This window comes from Prionailurus bengalensis, chromosome A3 (genome assembly GCF_016509475.1).
Source record: "Prionailurus bengalensis isolate Pbe53 chromosome A3, Fcat_Pben_1.1_paternal_pri, whole genome shotgun sequence".
NCBI lineage: Eukaryota > Metazoa > Chordata > Mammalia > Carnivora > Felidae > Prionailurus > Prionailurus bengalensis.
Window position 1 is genome coordinate 67,866,956 of NC_057354.1, and position 16,576 is coordinate 67,883,531.

The 16,576-nt window shown below is 37.8% G+C and overlaps 1 protein-coding gene across 1 annotated transcript in view; it reads left to right on the forward strand.

The window, feature by feature from the left end:
• Positions 1-8,421: 8,421 nt before the first annotated feature.
• The window catches only part of GTF2A1L (general transcription factor IIA subunit 1 like), a 42,360-nt gene continuing 34,205 nt past the window's right edge, over positions 8,422-16,576 (forward strand). Inside the window, exons 1-3 of the mRNA XM_043603340.1 lie at positions 8,422-8,547; positions 10,860-10,961; positions 11,362-11,485. Of these exons, the coding sequence (XP_043459275.1) occupies positions 8,527-8,547; positions 10,860-10,961; positions 11,362-11,485 (247 nt within the window). The 5' untranslated portion in view covers positions 8,422-8,526. The remainder of the gene's footprint in view (positions 8,548-10,859; positions 10,962-11,361; positions 11,486-16,576) is intronic.

The window sequence follows — 16,576 nt, forward strand, 5'->3', positions numbered from 1 at the left end:
TTAAGTTTATTTATTTTGAGAGAGAGAGAATGAGCAGAGGAAGGGTAGAGAGAGAGGGAAAGAGAGAGAATCCCAAGCAGGCTCCTCACAGCCAGCATGGAGCCCAATGCAGGGCTCAAACCCATGAACTGTGAGATCATGACCTGAGCCAAAACCAAGAGTTGGAGGCTTAACCGAATGAGCCACCCAAGCGCCCTCATTTTAGAGCAGTTTAACTAAAAATTCAAATCAGTAACATTCAATGAATGATTTCTGTAGTGGAGATACTATGGAGACATATAAAGATAATACACAGCCCCAGTTTTCAAAGAAATTTAAAATCTATCACACATATAAATATACTTTTTCTTACTAAACACATATATCTTCAAGAGGATGTAAAAAATAAAGTGTTTGTTTTAAAATTTGATTCCATCTTATTTTTAAAAGCTGCTGAAAATGAAGAAGGAAGCCTTCTTCATAGGCTTTTAGCACCTCCTATGGGCCAGGAGTCATGGTTTCTCATTGAATACCCAACACCCAATGGAGTGGTGTTTTTGGTTGTGAAATGAAAGTATCTGTCTTTTGTTAAACATATTTTGGAACCATTCTGTAGCTTCAGAAAGTTTTTTTCCTGCATTTGAAACAATACCAGTTGCTTAATTTCCTAGACCTGTCCACACAAGGATAAAACGCAGCTCCAAGTTGAAATGGAGAGTTACTACTGTTCAGTGGGCACGGAGTTTCAGTTTTGCAAAATGAAAAGACTTACAGAGATGGGTGGTGGTGATAGTTGCACAACAATGCAGATGTACTTAATCCCACTGAACTGTGCACTTAAAAATGGTTAAGATGGCAAATTTTGTCATGTTTATTTTACTGTAATTAAAAAAAAATTCGGTCCACCCTCACTCCCCTGAAACCTTGATACCTTTTGACAACTTTCTTGATGACTGTATCTCACAAAGTTCACCTGTTTTAAGTGTACAATTCAAAGATTTTTAGTACATCCACAGAATTGTACAACCATCACATCACTACAATCAATTTTAGAACATTCCCATCTCTGCCCAAAATTCCTGGAGCCCATTTTCAGTTGCTTCTCTTTTTCATCGCAGCCCCAGGCAACCACTAATCTAATTTCTGTCTTTATAGATTTGCCTCTTCTGGACACTTTATATAAATAGAATTAAACAATAGAAGTTTTTTGTCTCTGGCTTCCTTAACTTACTATAATATTAAAAAAATTTTTTTAAATGTTTATTCATTTTTGAGGGACAGACACAGAACATAAGCAGGGGAGGGGCAGAGAGAGAGGGATACACAGAATCCAAAGGAAGCTCCAGGCTCTGAGCTGTCAGCATAGAGCCCCATGTAGGGCTTGAACCCATGAAGTGTGAGTTCATGACCTGAGCCGAAGTTGGATGCTCAACCAACTGAGCCACCTAGGTGCTCCACTGTAATGTTTCTGAAGCTCATTCATATTGTGTATCTGTGTTCATCCAGGTTCATGCATGTATCAGTACTTCATTCCTTTTTATTGTCTAATAGTATTCCATTGTATGGCTATACCACATTTTATTTGACAATTTATCATTTGATGGAAATTTGGGTTTTCCTCACTTTTTTGCTATTATCAACAGTGCTGCTATGAATATTCATGTACCAATCTTTGTGTGGACATGTTTTCATTTCTCTTGGGTATGAGTGGAATTGCTGGGTCATATGGGAAATATATTTTTAATTTTTCAAGAAACTGCCAAACTGTTTTCCAAACTAGCTGCACTGTTTACACTTTCTTCACATTCTTGCCAACACAGGTTTGTGCCTATATTTTTTTGTTTGTTCCCTCTGTTCTTTATTTTTTTTTTCTTTTTCCTGCTTTCCTGTTGGTTACTTGTACATTTTTTTAGAATTCCATTTTGATTTATCTAGAGTATGTTTTAATGTATTTCTCTTTGTAGCTTTTGCTACATTCAAAAAGCCAAGAGAAGGAAAGTCTGTTACATTTACACATTTTGTATTTTTCATTCCCCTTCCTTCCTCCCTCCCTATCTCCCTCTTTCTCCCTTTCTTTCTTCTTTTTCTTTTTCTTTCTTTCTTTCTTTCTTTCTTTCTTTCTCTAGTTTGTTCTTTCTTTCTTTCTTTCTTTCCTCCTTTTATCATTTCCTTTCTATTTCAAGAACTACCTTTAGCCATACTTTTAGGGTAGCTTTGCTGGTGATAGATAATCTTAGTTTTCTTTCATTTGAGAATATTTTGATTTTCCCTTTTTTCTTTGAAGGATATTTTCACTGCATTTGGGATAATGAGTTGACAGTTCTTTTCAGCCCACCTCCTCCTGGTCTTTATGGTTCCTGACAAGAAAGACACTTATATTTCCATTGTCTATTTTTCTGTTCATTGTTCAAATTGGGCTATTTCTATTGTTCTGTTTTCAAGTTCATGGATTCTTTGCTTTGTGCTCTCCATTCTGCTGCTGAGCCTTGTATAGTTTCCTAGGGCTGCTGTAAGAGACTACCATGCAGTGAGTAACTTAAAATAACAGAAACTTATTATCTCGATTTGAAGTTGGGCTAGAAGTTTGAAATTGGGGTATTGACCCAGCCATACTCCCTCTGAAACCTGTAAGGGAGAATTTCTTCCTTGCTTTTTCTAGATTCTGGTGTTTGCTGGTATCTTTGGCATTCCTAGTTTGTAGATGCATCCCTCCAATTTCTGCCTCTTTGTCACATGACTGTCTTCTTTCTGTGTGTCTTTGTCCTTCTCTGAAAAAGACATCAGTCATATTGGGTTAGTGGCCCACCCTACTCCAGTATGACCTCATATTAGCTAATTGTATCTACAATGACTGTATTTCCAAATAAGGTCACAGTCTGAGGTACTGCAGGCTTGGACTTCACTCTACCTTTTTTGGGAGATATAATCCAACACATAGCAAGCCCATCCATAGAATTTTTACTTTGGTTATTCTATTTTTCAGTCATAAAACTTCCATTTGGTTCTTCTCTGTATCTTCTATTTCCTTGTAGAGACTTTTTTTTTCATTTGTTTAAAGTGCTCATTTAATTGCTTGCTTGAATGCTCATCAAAGAAGTTTTAGTAAGACTGCTTTAAAATCCTTGTCAGATAATTCCCACATCTTAGTCAGCTCTGTGTTGGTATCTACTGATTGTCTTTTCTGTTTCAAGTTGAGATTTTCCTGGGTCTTGGACGACAGGTGATTTTCAGTTGCATGCTGGACATTTTGGTTATTATGAGACTGGATCTTATTTAAAACTGTTTTAGCAGGTCTTCTGTGACAGTGGGTCGGTGGGGGAAGGTGAGAGTGTGATCTTGGTATTTCCAGGTGGAGGTGAAGGACTGGTTCTCCTTTTAGCTTCTGTTGACACCCCAGGGGAGGGGGGAGCTTTCATTAGTATTGGGTAGGGGGGAAGTTCATGCTTCACAACAGGCTTCCACTGACATCACCCCAGCTGAGACAGGAAATGGTGCCTTGTTGCTCCTTCTCACATGACCTCTGCTACACTGCAAGGGACAGGTCTCACTCACCAGCAGGAATTAAAATCTTGGCCTTCTCTGACAACCCCAGTGGGTGGTAGGGATGTTTCTCTATAGCTGGGTGAAGTGCAAATCCAGGCATCACGTGTGGTACCCAATGACATCATGGGAATGGCTGCACCTTGTTATATGTGGACAAGAGTGGAAGTCTACTTTGCCTTCGCTGACAGGTTTAGGATGTGGCCATTTTTTTTTTTTTCTAGTAGAGCAGTTGTTTAAGAGTTTTCTGTTTTGGGACACCTGGGTGGCTCAGTCAGTTAAGCATCTGACTCTTGACTTCAGCGTTGGCCTCCGAGCTGACAGCTCGGAGCCAGCTTGGGATCCTCTCTCTCTCCCTCTCTCTCTGCCCTACCCCACTTGTGTGCATGCTCTATCTGTCTCAAAATAAATAAATAAACTTAAAAAAAAAGAGTTTTCTGTCTTGCTGCCTCTTGGTTCTTTGGCTAGAAAGAGAGGCTTTTGTTCTTTTTTGTCTGTGACTGTTGGTATTCTGGGCTGCCAGCTTCATCAGCACCTGGTTCGGGATACATGAGACAAAAAGAAAAACCAGAGAATTCACTGCTGTGTCATTCTTTGGGTTGCAAATTCCCTAACTGGTCTATGCTCTTCTCTCTACCTTTCATGATGTTCTTGTGTTTGTTTTATATCTATTACCTAGAGTTTTTAGCTATATTTAGTGGAAGGAATAGGAAGAAGTGTGTCTACTCCATATTTTCCCTGCCTCCCCTGATATTTGAAGCCTCTAAGATAACAATATAGAATACTCAAGATGCTGCCATTTACTTCATAAAATGAGACAAATAAGATAAGAAGAAAAGTACAGTACTGTTGGAACAAAGCTAGTTTTATTGGTCTTTACCTCCCTCGTTTCTAAGTAGAAATGTAGTTTGGAAAATTAACTGAAGACAATGGACATTATCCTTGGTAATAATTCATGTTCATATATGATTATACACATTGTGATTTAAAGAACGAAAATGGAATCATTCGTTAGCTAGAAAGTCACTGAATTCTGATCAGCCCCTGATGAGAATGTTGAAAAAGTAGCCATGGGGAACATTGTGTTGGAAGTCATCCTCCATACTTTTGGTGAGTTAATTATAATCACTAATTTTCATACGTGCACCACGCATACATCTCTTTAATGTGAAAACATTTTGAGATAGGCAGTACTGTGATCATTAACAGCATTACATTGTGTGATAACGTCACCAGCTGGCCATAGCATTGTGACACAGTCATTTTAACTGAAATCCTTTTGAGGTGGGGAGAGGGAATTCATCATGGTGAAGCAATATCTGATGTTCAAATAATGTAAGTTGATTTTGGATTAGAAAATGGAAAATGTTACAGAAGTACAGAATATACATAAATCAGAACTACCTGTAACAATTTCAAAGTTACAAGGTGGGGCAGAGATTATCTGGATTTTCATTTCCTGGAAGATGTGAAGGATCAAACAGATAGAGAAGCGAAATACTGCTGGGTTTAGTGCAGTGGTTGCAAAATGTTCAGAAACTAATTATGAATAGTTGCTGCCTTAAGCCATGTGCTCAGAGACTAACTTGTATTTTTCATTACTGATTAAATATATAATTTAAAGCCTGTACAGTTACTGAAATGCTCTGCATTTGACTGTAAAATTTAATATGTAAAAGATAATGGGCTGTCTCTAAAATACATTTTTAAAAAACATTCTCATTCAGAGAAAGGACTTCATAGATCTGACCTTTTCTCACAATAAGCAAAGTGAAATCATTTCTTTACTTTTGTAATAGTAGCACTGAAACCTCTGGGCAAAAATAACTAGAGTATATGGAATACAAAGAAATTAATCCAATTATTAGATTTGCTTAAATGTTGCAAAACAGGCATCGATCATAAATGAAATATTATGTATTATAATCTCTAAATAAAGCAGGAGAAAATGAAAACCTGGTGTTCCAAATTGTGATGGGCAGCTAGGGAAGAGCTTCATGCTTTGCCACAGGTATAATTTCAAAGAACCGAATACTCAAAGAAGGACCAAAGCTCAGCATTCCTTTTTTATTCTCATTTTAGGTTATTTACTAACATAAAAAATAGTCACTGAAACTTGCCTCACTGAAGTTTTGGGAATTGAAATTTCAATTTTAGCATCAAAAGTGTTTTGTGTATGCAACACACTTCCCCAGTGGGTTTGAAAAATTGACAAAAGAAATATGATCATTACATGAATATAAGAGTTTGCTTGCTTGATGATAACCTGGGGTCAACACCACCAGATATCAGTCTATAAAGATTCCTTTACATACTTTTCAAATGCTCTTGTGATTGATGAGGGTATTAAAAAAACTTTTAAGTGCTGAGATTACAATGAGGGAGAACTAAGCCTTCACTAGTCACAATCCAATCAGACAATGGGCCCTGCATCTCATGCTGTGTAACAAATTATCCCCAGGGGAGCCTGGATGGCTCAGTTGGTTGAACATCTGACTCTTGATTTCTGCTCAGGTTGTGATCGCAGGGTTGTGGGATCAACCCCTCTCTCCCACCCCACCCCCGATGGGCATGGAGCCTGCCTGAGATTCTCACTCTCCCTCTGCCCCTCTCCCCTGCTGTCTGCTCTTTCTCTAGAGTTAAAAAAAAAAAATTATCCCCACATTTAACTGCTTAAAATGACATGTGTTTATTATCTCATACAATTTCTCAGGACTAGGAATCACAAGATGCCTAGAGGGGGGTTCTGTTTCAAGATCTCTCAAAGGAATGCAATCAAACTGTCACCTTGGACCACCTAAAGGGGGAAGGATCAATTTCCAAGCTTACTCATGTGACTGTCTACAGGCTTCTGATCTTTGTTAGCTATGGGCTGGACTCTCAGTTCTTTGCCACACAAACCTCTCCACAGGCTGAGTGTCCCCACAACATGATAGCTACTGTCTCCCAAAGTGAATGATCTGAAGGAATCTCAAGGAAGGAAACCACAGTCATTTTTAACTTAATCTCAGAAGTGATACAACATTATTTCTGCTTTATCCTATTTGCTACCCAGACAAACCATGGTACAGTGTTGGAGGGACAACACAAAGTTGTGAATGCCAGGAGGTGAGGATCATTAGGGCCATCATGAATGGTGGCTACCACAGATCCAGAACAGATTTTACAACATGGATTCACCTAGAACATGGGTTAAAGTATACCTCCTCTAAAAGCTATTATTTATTATTGGGAACAAATTATATCTGAACCTACTAGTGATCATCCAGAAAGACCACAAGAGGCAAATGGAAAGTTGCTGACATTTCTCTGCCAAAGATACATAATGCCTCTCTGACCTGAGTCTACTAAGTATACTAAGCAATAACAATTCAACTCTTAGTGACACTTCTTATGAGTATTAAGGTTCAAATTTAATTTCAGAAATATGTATGGTCTACAATATAGCCTTGAGAAGGGTAAAATATACAAGGAAGTAATATAAAACAATATGCTGTTAGGTGATTACCAATCATATGCATTTAAGAAGAAGGTTTTAAAACTTGGCTATGAAAGGTTGGAAAACAAGAGATCTTTCAGCTTTCTTATTTCTCAGCTTGAATAATTTAATTGGATTTATCCAATGACTGCTTTTAGCTTTTGTATTTTGGGTGACAAATAAATCATTTTGCATACTTCTGGTAGTAAATTGCCAGGTAGAGATACTATCATTAGAAATTACTCTTTAAAATTCTTGGCTTTTTGTAAAAGAAATTTCAGATAGTTTTTAATTTCAGAAAGCCTTCTAAAGGGCTCCATATAAATCAGCTGCTTGAAGCTCACAAATCATAAGGTACCTGGCCCAGGCAAAGTGAATACAGAGTGTAGAGCATAAATAGCTCTACTGAACTTATACAAATAAATAAACAGCCAATTTAAAACCTGATATGATTTTTAATAATTAAATAACTTAGCCATCTGGTTAAGTCAGGACCTATCTGCAGACTAAAAAGGCTATTTAAAAGGCAGAGTAGTGGCAATAGATGACTTTCTTTCTTAAGACTCCACGTTATCTATGCTTAGATGTATCCTCAGCCCTAGTCAAGGTATGCTCCTAGATGCTCTGCCTTTCAGGGGAGGGAGGGAATTATTGCAGGTCAAGAGATGGTGATTTCTACCTGAGAAGGAAAAGAGCCTGGGTTGTAGTGGGGTGCTGACTTTAACACTCCATCTCTACCTAAGCTGCATAGTGGAAGCAGAGTCTCTGGGGTGAGACTCAGGTGCCAAATGGTTATTAAACTCTCCAGGTGATTTCAATGTGCAGCCAAAGCTGAGAATCTTTGTCTTGGGACAGTGAATCTCATTTCAGCACCCATCAGGATCGTCTGGAGAGCCTGTTAAAGTTACAGAATGCTGGGCCCCATCCTTAGAGTTTCTGATTCACTAGGTCTAGGGTGGGACCCAATAATCTGCATTTTTAACAGGTTCCCAGATGATGCTAATGTTGCTCTTCTACACTTTGACAATCAATTTTAGAATTATTTAGCTCTTTTATACTTTTACTGGAGTTCAGCTGTGAGTGGGGCGTAGAAGGAAGGGTGAAAATTGGTAAAAGGTGAGGGCAGATGCCACTAGTCTTCCCACTTTCCTAGCCCAACCCCCTTCCAAGCTGAAGGTGAACTGGAATCTACCACTGCATCGTGTCTCCCCTATTTTCTTAGCCTTTATTTTACAGATTGAGAAAATAAAGTTTCTTCAGGGGTCAGCTGAATGGCCGAAAGCTGGTTAGATCACACTTAATCGGACCATTTTAGCTGGGTTCTTGGCTGATTCAAGCCTGCCAACCTCTTCCCCTCTATTCGGTGTACCCTGCTCAGCCCACATTCTCTCCTCCCCTGCCCCGCCCCCAGCGTCCCTGCGTAGCAACGTGCAAGCCGCTGGCCACCGTTCAAAGCGTGCGGGGAGTGGGCCTCGGCAGAGTACCGCGTGCTGCGCAGGCGCGAGGGGGGAGGCACCGGAGCCGCTATCATGGCCTGCGTCAACCCCGTGGTAAGGAGGACCGGCCTGGCCCCTTGGCCTGTGCTCTGTGTAGAGGGAGGGCCGGGCCAGGGATCACGGTGGCCCGGCTCTACACACTCTTTTTTGCCTCCTGGCCCTTCACAGATTTTCAGAGACCCTTTCCCTTAGCGGCCCCGGCTGTGAGGGTCAGTGTTGGAGGAGGTCGATGAGGATAAGTAACTCAGCCGGAAGTTGGGACTGGCCCCCGCAAGAGGAACCGGGGCCTCTCCTCCCTCCCTCTTCACCCACACTGAAGCTATCTGGAAGAAGTGGTTAGACCTGGAACTCAGATTAACCCTCTTAGTTTCCTCTGTGTTTAGAAAATTCCCAAGTTCAGTTGTGCTCTAACTGCAGTTCTTAATTTTGGTATGGCCATTGTGGATTCTAAGCTATCTTATTTATCTGAAATAACAAGTAATGTGATCTAACGTGTTACTGCATATTTTTCGAGTTCTTGCCTACACCCCCCCCCCCCGCCTTTTCCCCATCCTTCATCTTAATACTTAAGTATACAATTGGAATTAAACACCAACATTGTTCTCCTACCCTTAAGAGGTACGTAAACCTCTCAATGAGAATTGACAGGCTAAATGGCACTTGTGAAACGCTCTGTCACTTTTAAAAACCTGAATTGTAAAAAAAGGATTCACCTTTATTTTCAGTTCACCTGAACAACTTCACATTTGGTGAAAGGCAGTGAGTGTGCTTGTCCAGCTCTGTTGCTGTTATTTTATGGGTTTCAATGTATACATATGCAGCATAAAAAGGTCCATTTTTAGAGACATGTTATTATTTCAATGTGTGTCTATTTTTTTATGTTAATTATTTTAAGATATGTCAGGCTTGAATATAAGCTTACCATGTATACCATTTTATCTGATGATGAACCCCAAGGAAGGTGTGAGTGTTTTCTTTTAAATTGACAAGAGGTTAAGATGAATTTCCTGGACTATACATAGTTTTAATAAAGATAGCAGGGAAAGAGTATAAAGTCTAACTGTAGTTCCAGAAGAGAAAGTATGTTCAATACCTCTTTTGCTTTTGAAAAATTGTGTTCTAATGGGTTATTTTTGATGCCCTCTTATACTCTGAGGGTGGATCTTAAAAGAAATTTGTAGCCCCCAAGAGTTTTTTTTCTTGCTTTAAATGTGATCACACTAGCTGGAACTAACATTGAAGCATCAATTTAGTATGCCTTTATCAGGGTAAACTGTTTTAAAAGAAGCAACTAATCTAGGGCACTTAATCTTAATGGATATGCCTGTGAATAACGTATTATTTAAATGTTACTGATTGGCCTATTCATAAGCTTATCCTGGATGTTTAAAAGGATTAAAGACCTAGCTACTCTTGGTGTGAGTAGGAGTATTTAGAGTATTCACTGGGTAGTATGAAAGAGCAGTCCTAGAATGTCAGAGTTTTTATCGCCACAGTCTTGTGGAAGGCTATAATTCATTCATGTCCTCCTTAGTTTCTGTTATGACTCCATTTTGGTGCAGTTGCACTTTTCTTTGGCAGTGGTTCAGAATATTTTTTTGGACTACATATATTTTGGAAGTGGGATAGGCTTTGGTTACTCTATTGTAAGTGCTCATTTCAATCTTTTATTTTTGTTATTTTAGTTTTTTTTTTAAGTTTGTTTTTGAGAGAGAGACAGCGAGTGGGGGAGGGCAGAGAGCGAGAGAGAGGGACACAGATTTCGAAGCAGGCTCCAGGCTCTGAGCGGTCAGCACAGAGCCCGATGTGGGGCTCGAACCCACGAACTGTGAGATCATGACCTGAACCGTGAGATCATGACCTGAGCCGAAGTTGAACGCTTAACTGACTGAGCCACCCAGGTGCCCCAAGTGCTCATTTCAATCTTAGGGCTTGCAATTCACATTTGTGGAAGTAATCTAGTGAACTTTAAAAAAAGCTACTTTGGCCTCTGAGAAAAAAGTAAATTGAAGACAGAAGGTTGATTTCCATCTGCTTTATATTAATTTCCCTTTTTAAAAGGCGGAATGGGGGTTAAATTCTGACAGAAAAATCAAGTAACCCAACTGTAACCTAACATCTTGATAAGATTATTATCTCATACTTGATTGTAGTCCTGTAAGTCAGCCTCGTAGATAGAATGAGGCTGTGGGTCAGAAGCTGACAATTTATGGACAGCTGAAGCTATATTGGGAGTAGATTGCACCAGTAAATATCCTTATGGTGGTTTTTCTTTAAACCATAAGAAAATGTACACTGCATGTCTTTTTAAGGCTGAATACATTCAAACTTGGGAGTTTAAAACTTTAATAATTGCTTTTATTTAGCCTAAACTCTATAGATCTGTAATTGAAGATGTAATTGAAGGAGTGCGGGATCTATTTGCTGAAGAAGGTATAGAGGAGCAAGTTTTAAAAGTCTTGAAGCAGGTTTGTAGACAATACAAGTTTCCTTTTTTGTTGTTTTTTTCATCTTAAGAAACTGATAAATTATAGTTTTAACCCCTTAATTGTTTAACCCCTTAATTGCCATCAGCTGATATTTTGTGTTTTTAAATGTTTATTTTTAAGAGAGTACAAGAAAGGGAGAGGCAAAGAGAAGGGGGACAGAGAATCTGAAGTGGGCTCTGTGCTGACAGCAGCCAGCCCGATGTAGGGCTCGAACTCACAGACTGCGAGATCATGACCTGAGCTGAAGTCGGAGCCACCCAGGCGCCCCTGAGCTAACAATTTTTTTTTTTTGAGCTAACAATTTTTTAAAAAATTAAAAAGAAAAAAATATCTTAATGTTTTATTTATTTTTAAAAAGCAAACATTTTTGTCTCTGCAGCTCTGGGAAACAAAGGTTTTGCAGTCTAAAGCAACAGAAGACTTCTTCAGAAATAGTACACATTCACCTGTGTTCACCCTTCAGTTGCCAAACAGCTTGCACCAAACGTTACAGTCATCAACAGGTTGGATACAGCTAGTAAATTAGTACTGTTTGGATTTTTGAGAACAAATTCTCATTTGGTGGTGGTTTTGAATTAGGGTAATTTTCTTAAGGTGAGAGGGCTTGGACCTCAAAATCATTACTATTAAATAAACAATAAATCGTCACTGCATGTAATTATTGGCAACAAAAATTAGGTTATTCAAACTAGTTTGTTTTTTTTTTAATATTAAAGTCTGCAGAGGTGACCATGTGTTACTTTGGAGGAACAAGTTTCATAGTTGATGGGCTATTGTGAGTATCCATTGGTTATTTCAGAGAATTTGATTGGGTTGAGTCATGGAACAACCCAGCCACCATTGCTGAAAAAGCAGAGGGAAAGATGGGTTGTTCCATGGTTGTGAATTCTTTCTCTCTTGCTTGTATAAATTATAAATCTGCTATTGTTTTGGAAGCAAAATGGAGAGTTAAGAAGAATATAGAGGTTATTCAGACTACCTCACTGTTTTGGATATTATATAATGGCTAGAAATGCACCTTGCGCACTTTGTCTTTATTCTTGGACTTCATCTAAACCTCTGCTTTTAAGGGAAATAATTTTCCATATTATATATATCCATTTAAACTGGAAAAAAGTAGCTAAGAAAAGATAAATAATGCTGTGATCTCTTTCTATCCTTTATTCTTTTCTGATTCTTACAATTTTTATGCTATCCCAATGTGTGTATATGTATATGTCTGCATGCAGACACACACAGACATGGGTTTTACTGTGTTTAGCTGAAATTAAATAGATCAGTGTCTGCAAGAAGCCAGGGTAGATTTTGGATTAGATTGTCAGTAATAACTAGGTTGTTCATTGCATCCTTGGGAAAATTCCAAAGAAAATCAAATGGACCAAGGTGAAGGGAAAATAGTAGGGAGGCTAGTACCTTCTTTATGACAAAACAAGAGAATTTAAGTGTGGCAGCAAGTATAACTTAAAAAGTAAGTTAATAATATTGAATTACCAAACATAGATTTTATCTAATGCTATGCTTATAAAGTATAACTTTGCTTTATAAGAATTAACCATGGCAGTTTTAATTACCAAGTTGAAGCACTGAAACATTTTACATCAGTTACTAGGTTTTGGTTATGCTTCTGTTTTTAACTTAACTATTTTATTAGGTCATCCCTTTTATTTCTCTATTGAAATAACATTCTTTATTCTTTACTGAAGAACTTTAAAGGTTTTTTACCCAGGAGCGACTTGGAGAGTGGCCAGCGTGGAGGAGCAAAAGACTTGACTGTCTTTTATCAAAAGCAGTTAACACTTTACAGGTTCTTTGTCATTCAAAATTGCAATACTTGATTTTGCCGCAAGATGGTAATATTACCAGTGATTTAAATCACAAAATAGTCTTGCAACTAATATGTCTGTCTGGCTTTCACTCAGCACTTGATTCTTATTCTGTCTTGAGAGTTAGAATAATAGAAATAATTACATTTAAACAAGACAGTTTTTATTCTCTTCTACATCATTTTGTAATGAAAAGGTTTAGGAGGAAGTACATGGATCCTTTAAAAATGCATTACAGGCCTTGTTTTTATCCCCCTTCATTTCTAGGTTTCCTACAATAAAATTCTTGAAGTAAATAGCCTTGTAAAATTGAAGTACTTCTTAATTATACCTTCTCATTGTGTGCTTTTAAAGGCCCGATTAAAATAACCTAAACTAACTTACTTCTGCAACCTTTTTGTCTCTTGATTACAAGTTCAAATTAAATCTACAATGGAGTAAGTCATTTGCCTTTGTTCCATCTTTAGAGCTTTTTGCCCTGTCATATTTTCTTTGACTGTATTATCCATTTGGTTAATAATTTACTGTATCTTCAATTATCAACCTTTTTTTTGGGTCTCAGGACCCCTTTGTACTTTTAAAATTGAGGGCCTCAAAGAACTTTTTTTTTTTTTTTTTTAACGGAAGTTGTAAATATATGTTTACCATATCAGAAATTAAAGCTGAGAAATTTAGGGGTACCTGAGTGGCTCACTTGGTTGTGTCTGACTCTTGATCTCAGCTCAGGTCTTGATCTCAGGGTCGTAAGTTCAGTATGGAGCCTACTTAAAAAAATAAAGCTGAGAAATTTTTAAAAAATTTGGTTTATAATAAAAAAATTGATCATATGTTAACATAACATATATTTGTTAGCAGTAAGCATTTTCCAGAATAAAAAATGTTTAATGACAGGAGTGGTGTTACTTTACTTTTCTGCAAATGTCTTTAATATCTCATATCTATATCTGAATTAAATCTGTTGTGATATATGGTTTTGGCTAAAGTATATGAAGAAAACCTAGCTTCCCACAGATGTATAATTGGAAAAAGAGGAGTATTTTAATAGCATTTTCAGATAACTTGATAGTACACTAAAACTCCACAAGTGGTAGTTTCTGAGAGCTTAGCTGCAGGGTGGAATCTGAAACTTGACCAAAAGACTTTTTTGTAATGTTAAAGTTCACTGGTGTGTCTTACACTTTGAATGGCTCTTGAACCTGTGTGTAATTTTGTAACATACATTGGTTATTTGGAAAAAATTGGTTCACTGAGTTACGCATTTGAAATATTGTTCCTTATGCAAGGTAAAAAAATCATATTAATATCTCCACATTTCATCAGAAAAGTGTTTAAATATTGGGAAGCTATCAAGCTCACTGTGGTGGCTGTAAGGTTTTCAGAATTGAGATTTGGGGATGAAACTTTGAATTTTATCATTGTCAAACACTGTCCGTTTCGTCAAGGTGATGGACACACTTAGTTCATTTTCAAAAAATGTCTGCCAGATATCCATGTCTGAATAACTGTAGTTTGTGTCAGTTATTCTTTCAAGCAAAACAGTGTTTAACACAAAGAGGCTAGATTACAGCTCCCAGCTTAAATAAAAGCACCAGTGCTTTTCCATGTACTTCCGTGTACTGGTGGATGCTGCAGAAATGCTTTATGTGTTCTTCCCCTTTCATCCCACAGAATATTAAAGGGATGTATACTTAGGTGTTGAAATTTCATAAAAATAATTGCTTATGGTTGCATTAAGGAACTTCTTTATTTGAACAGTTTTATTGTTATTATTTTTGTCTTTTTTACTGTGAGTGAATGGCAGTGGAGAATAAATACAGTGGCCAGGTCAGGTTTGGTGCTGCTGCCTTAATTCATGCTAATGTGCCTTCACTTTTACTCATCAGTGCTTTGCTCTGTAAGTGCAAGTGGCAACAAAAAACAAAATTTAGTGAGAAGTGAATAAAAATGAAATTTTTATTGTTTTGGTATTATACAAATAATTTTGACTTTGTGGACACCGTAAAAGGGTCTCATGGACCCCCAAGGGTTTGCACAGTCTAATTTGTGAACTGCTGTTCTATTTTTAGGGTGATTATATATAGTTTAAAATCCACTTTTTAAAAAAGACATAATTTTTTTCAGAACTTTACATTGGCGACAAATTTAGGAGAAGGGATAGAGATTTCTCCTACACCTTTTAGCCCCATTCATGCATAGTCTCTTCAGTTATCAACATTCCCCCACCAGAGTGGCACATTTGTTACAATTGATGAACCCACACTGACACATCATAAACACCCAGAGTCCATAGTTTATATTATCACTCTTGGTTTTTCATGTCTTATGTGTTTATGCAAATTTATAATGACCTGTATCCATCATTATAGTATCACACAGAGTATTTTCATTTTCCGGGAAATCTGTGCTCCCCCTGTTGATCCTTTCCTGCCACACCGGCTCAGGGCAACCATTGATAGTTTTACTATTTCCATAGTTTTGCCTTTTTCAGAATGTCCTATTGTTGGAATCATGTAGTATGTAGCCTTTCCAGATTGGCTTATTTCACTTAGTAATATGACTTTAGGATTCCCTCACGTCTTTTCAAGCTTGATAGCTCATTTCTTTTCAGCACTGGATAATATTCCATTGTCTGGATATGTCACTGTTTAATTGTTCACCTACTGAAGCACATCTTGGTTGCTTGCTGCCAAGTTTTGGCAGTTAGGAATAAAGCTGCTGTAAGCATCTGTGTGGAGGTTTCTGTGTGGATGTAAGTTTTCAACTCCCCAAGAGAGTGATTGCTAGATTGTATACTTAGTTTTATAAGCAACCACCAAATTGTCTTCCAAAGTGACTGTACCATTTTACATTCCCACCAGCAATAGTGAGAGTTCTTATTGATCTAGATTCCTGCCAACGTCTGGTGTTATCAATGTTCTTGACTTTGTCCATGCTAATAGGGATGTAGTGGTATCTCATTGTTTTAATTTGCATTTCCTTGATGACATATGATATGGAGCACCTTCTTATTTGCCATTTGTATATTCTTTGGTGAAGTGTCTGTTTAGGTCTTTGGCCCATTTTTTAATTTGGTTGTTGTAGTTGAGTTTTAAGAGTTCTTTGTGTATTTTGGATAACAGCCCATTATCAGATAAGTATTTTGCATTTTTTCCAACCTTTGGCTTTTCAGATTATCCTGACGTTGTCTTTTGCAAAGGAGCTTAAAAATTTTTAAGTGTATTTATTTATTTTGAGAGAGAGAGAGAATATGAATCCCAAGCAGACTCCACACTGTCAGCATGGAGCCCAGCGCTGGCCTCCCAACTTACGAACTGTGAGGTCATGACCTGAGCTGAAAGCAATCAAGAGTTGGCCGCTTGACTGACTGAGCCACCCAGGCGTCACAGAGTTTTAAATTTTAATGAAGCCCTGCTTATCAGTTATTTCTTTCATGGATTGTGCCTCCAATGTTGCATCTAAAAAGTCTTTGCCATGTGGTCATCTAAATTTTCTTCCATCTTGTAGGAATTTTGTAGTTTTGCATTTTACATTTATGTCTGATCTATTTTCAGTTAATTTTTGTGAAGGGTATAAAGTCTGTGTCTAGTTTCAATTTTTTGCATTGGATGGCCACTTGTTACAGCACCATTTGTTGAAGAGATGATCTTTTTGCCACTGTATTGCCTTGGCTCCTTTGTTAAAGACCAGTTGACCATATTTAGGTGGATCAGTTTCTTGGCTCTCTGTTCTGTTCCATTGATCTATTTGTTCTTTTTCCAGTGCCAACACTGT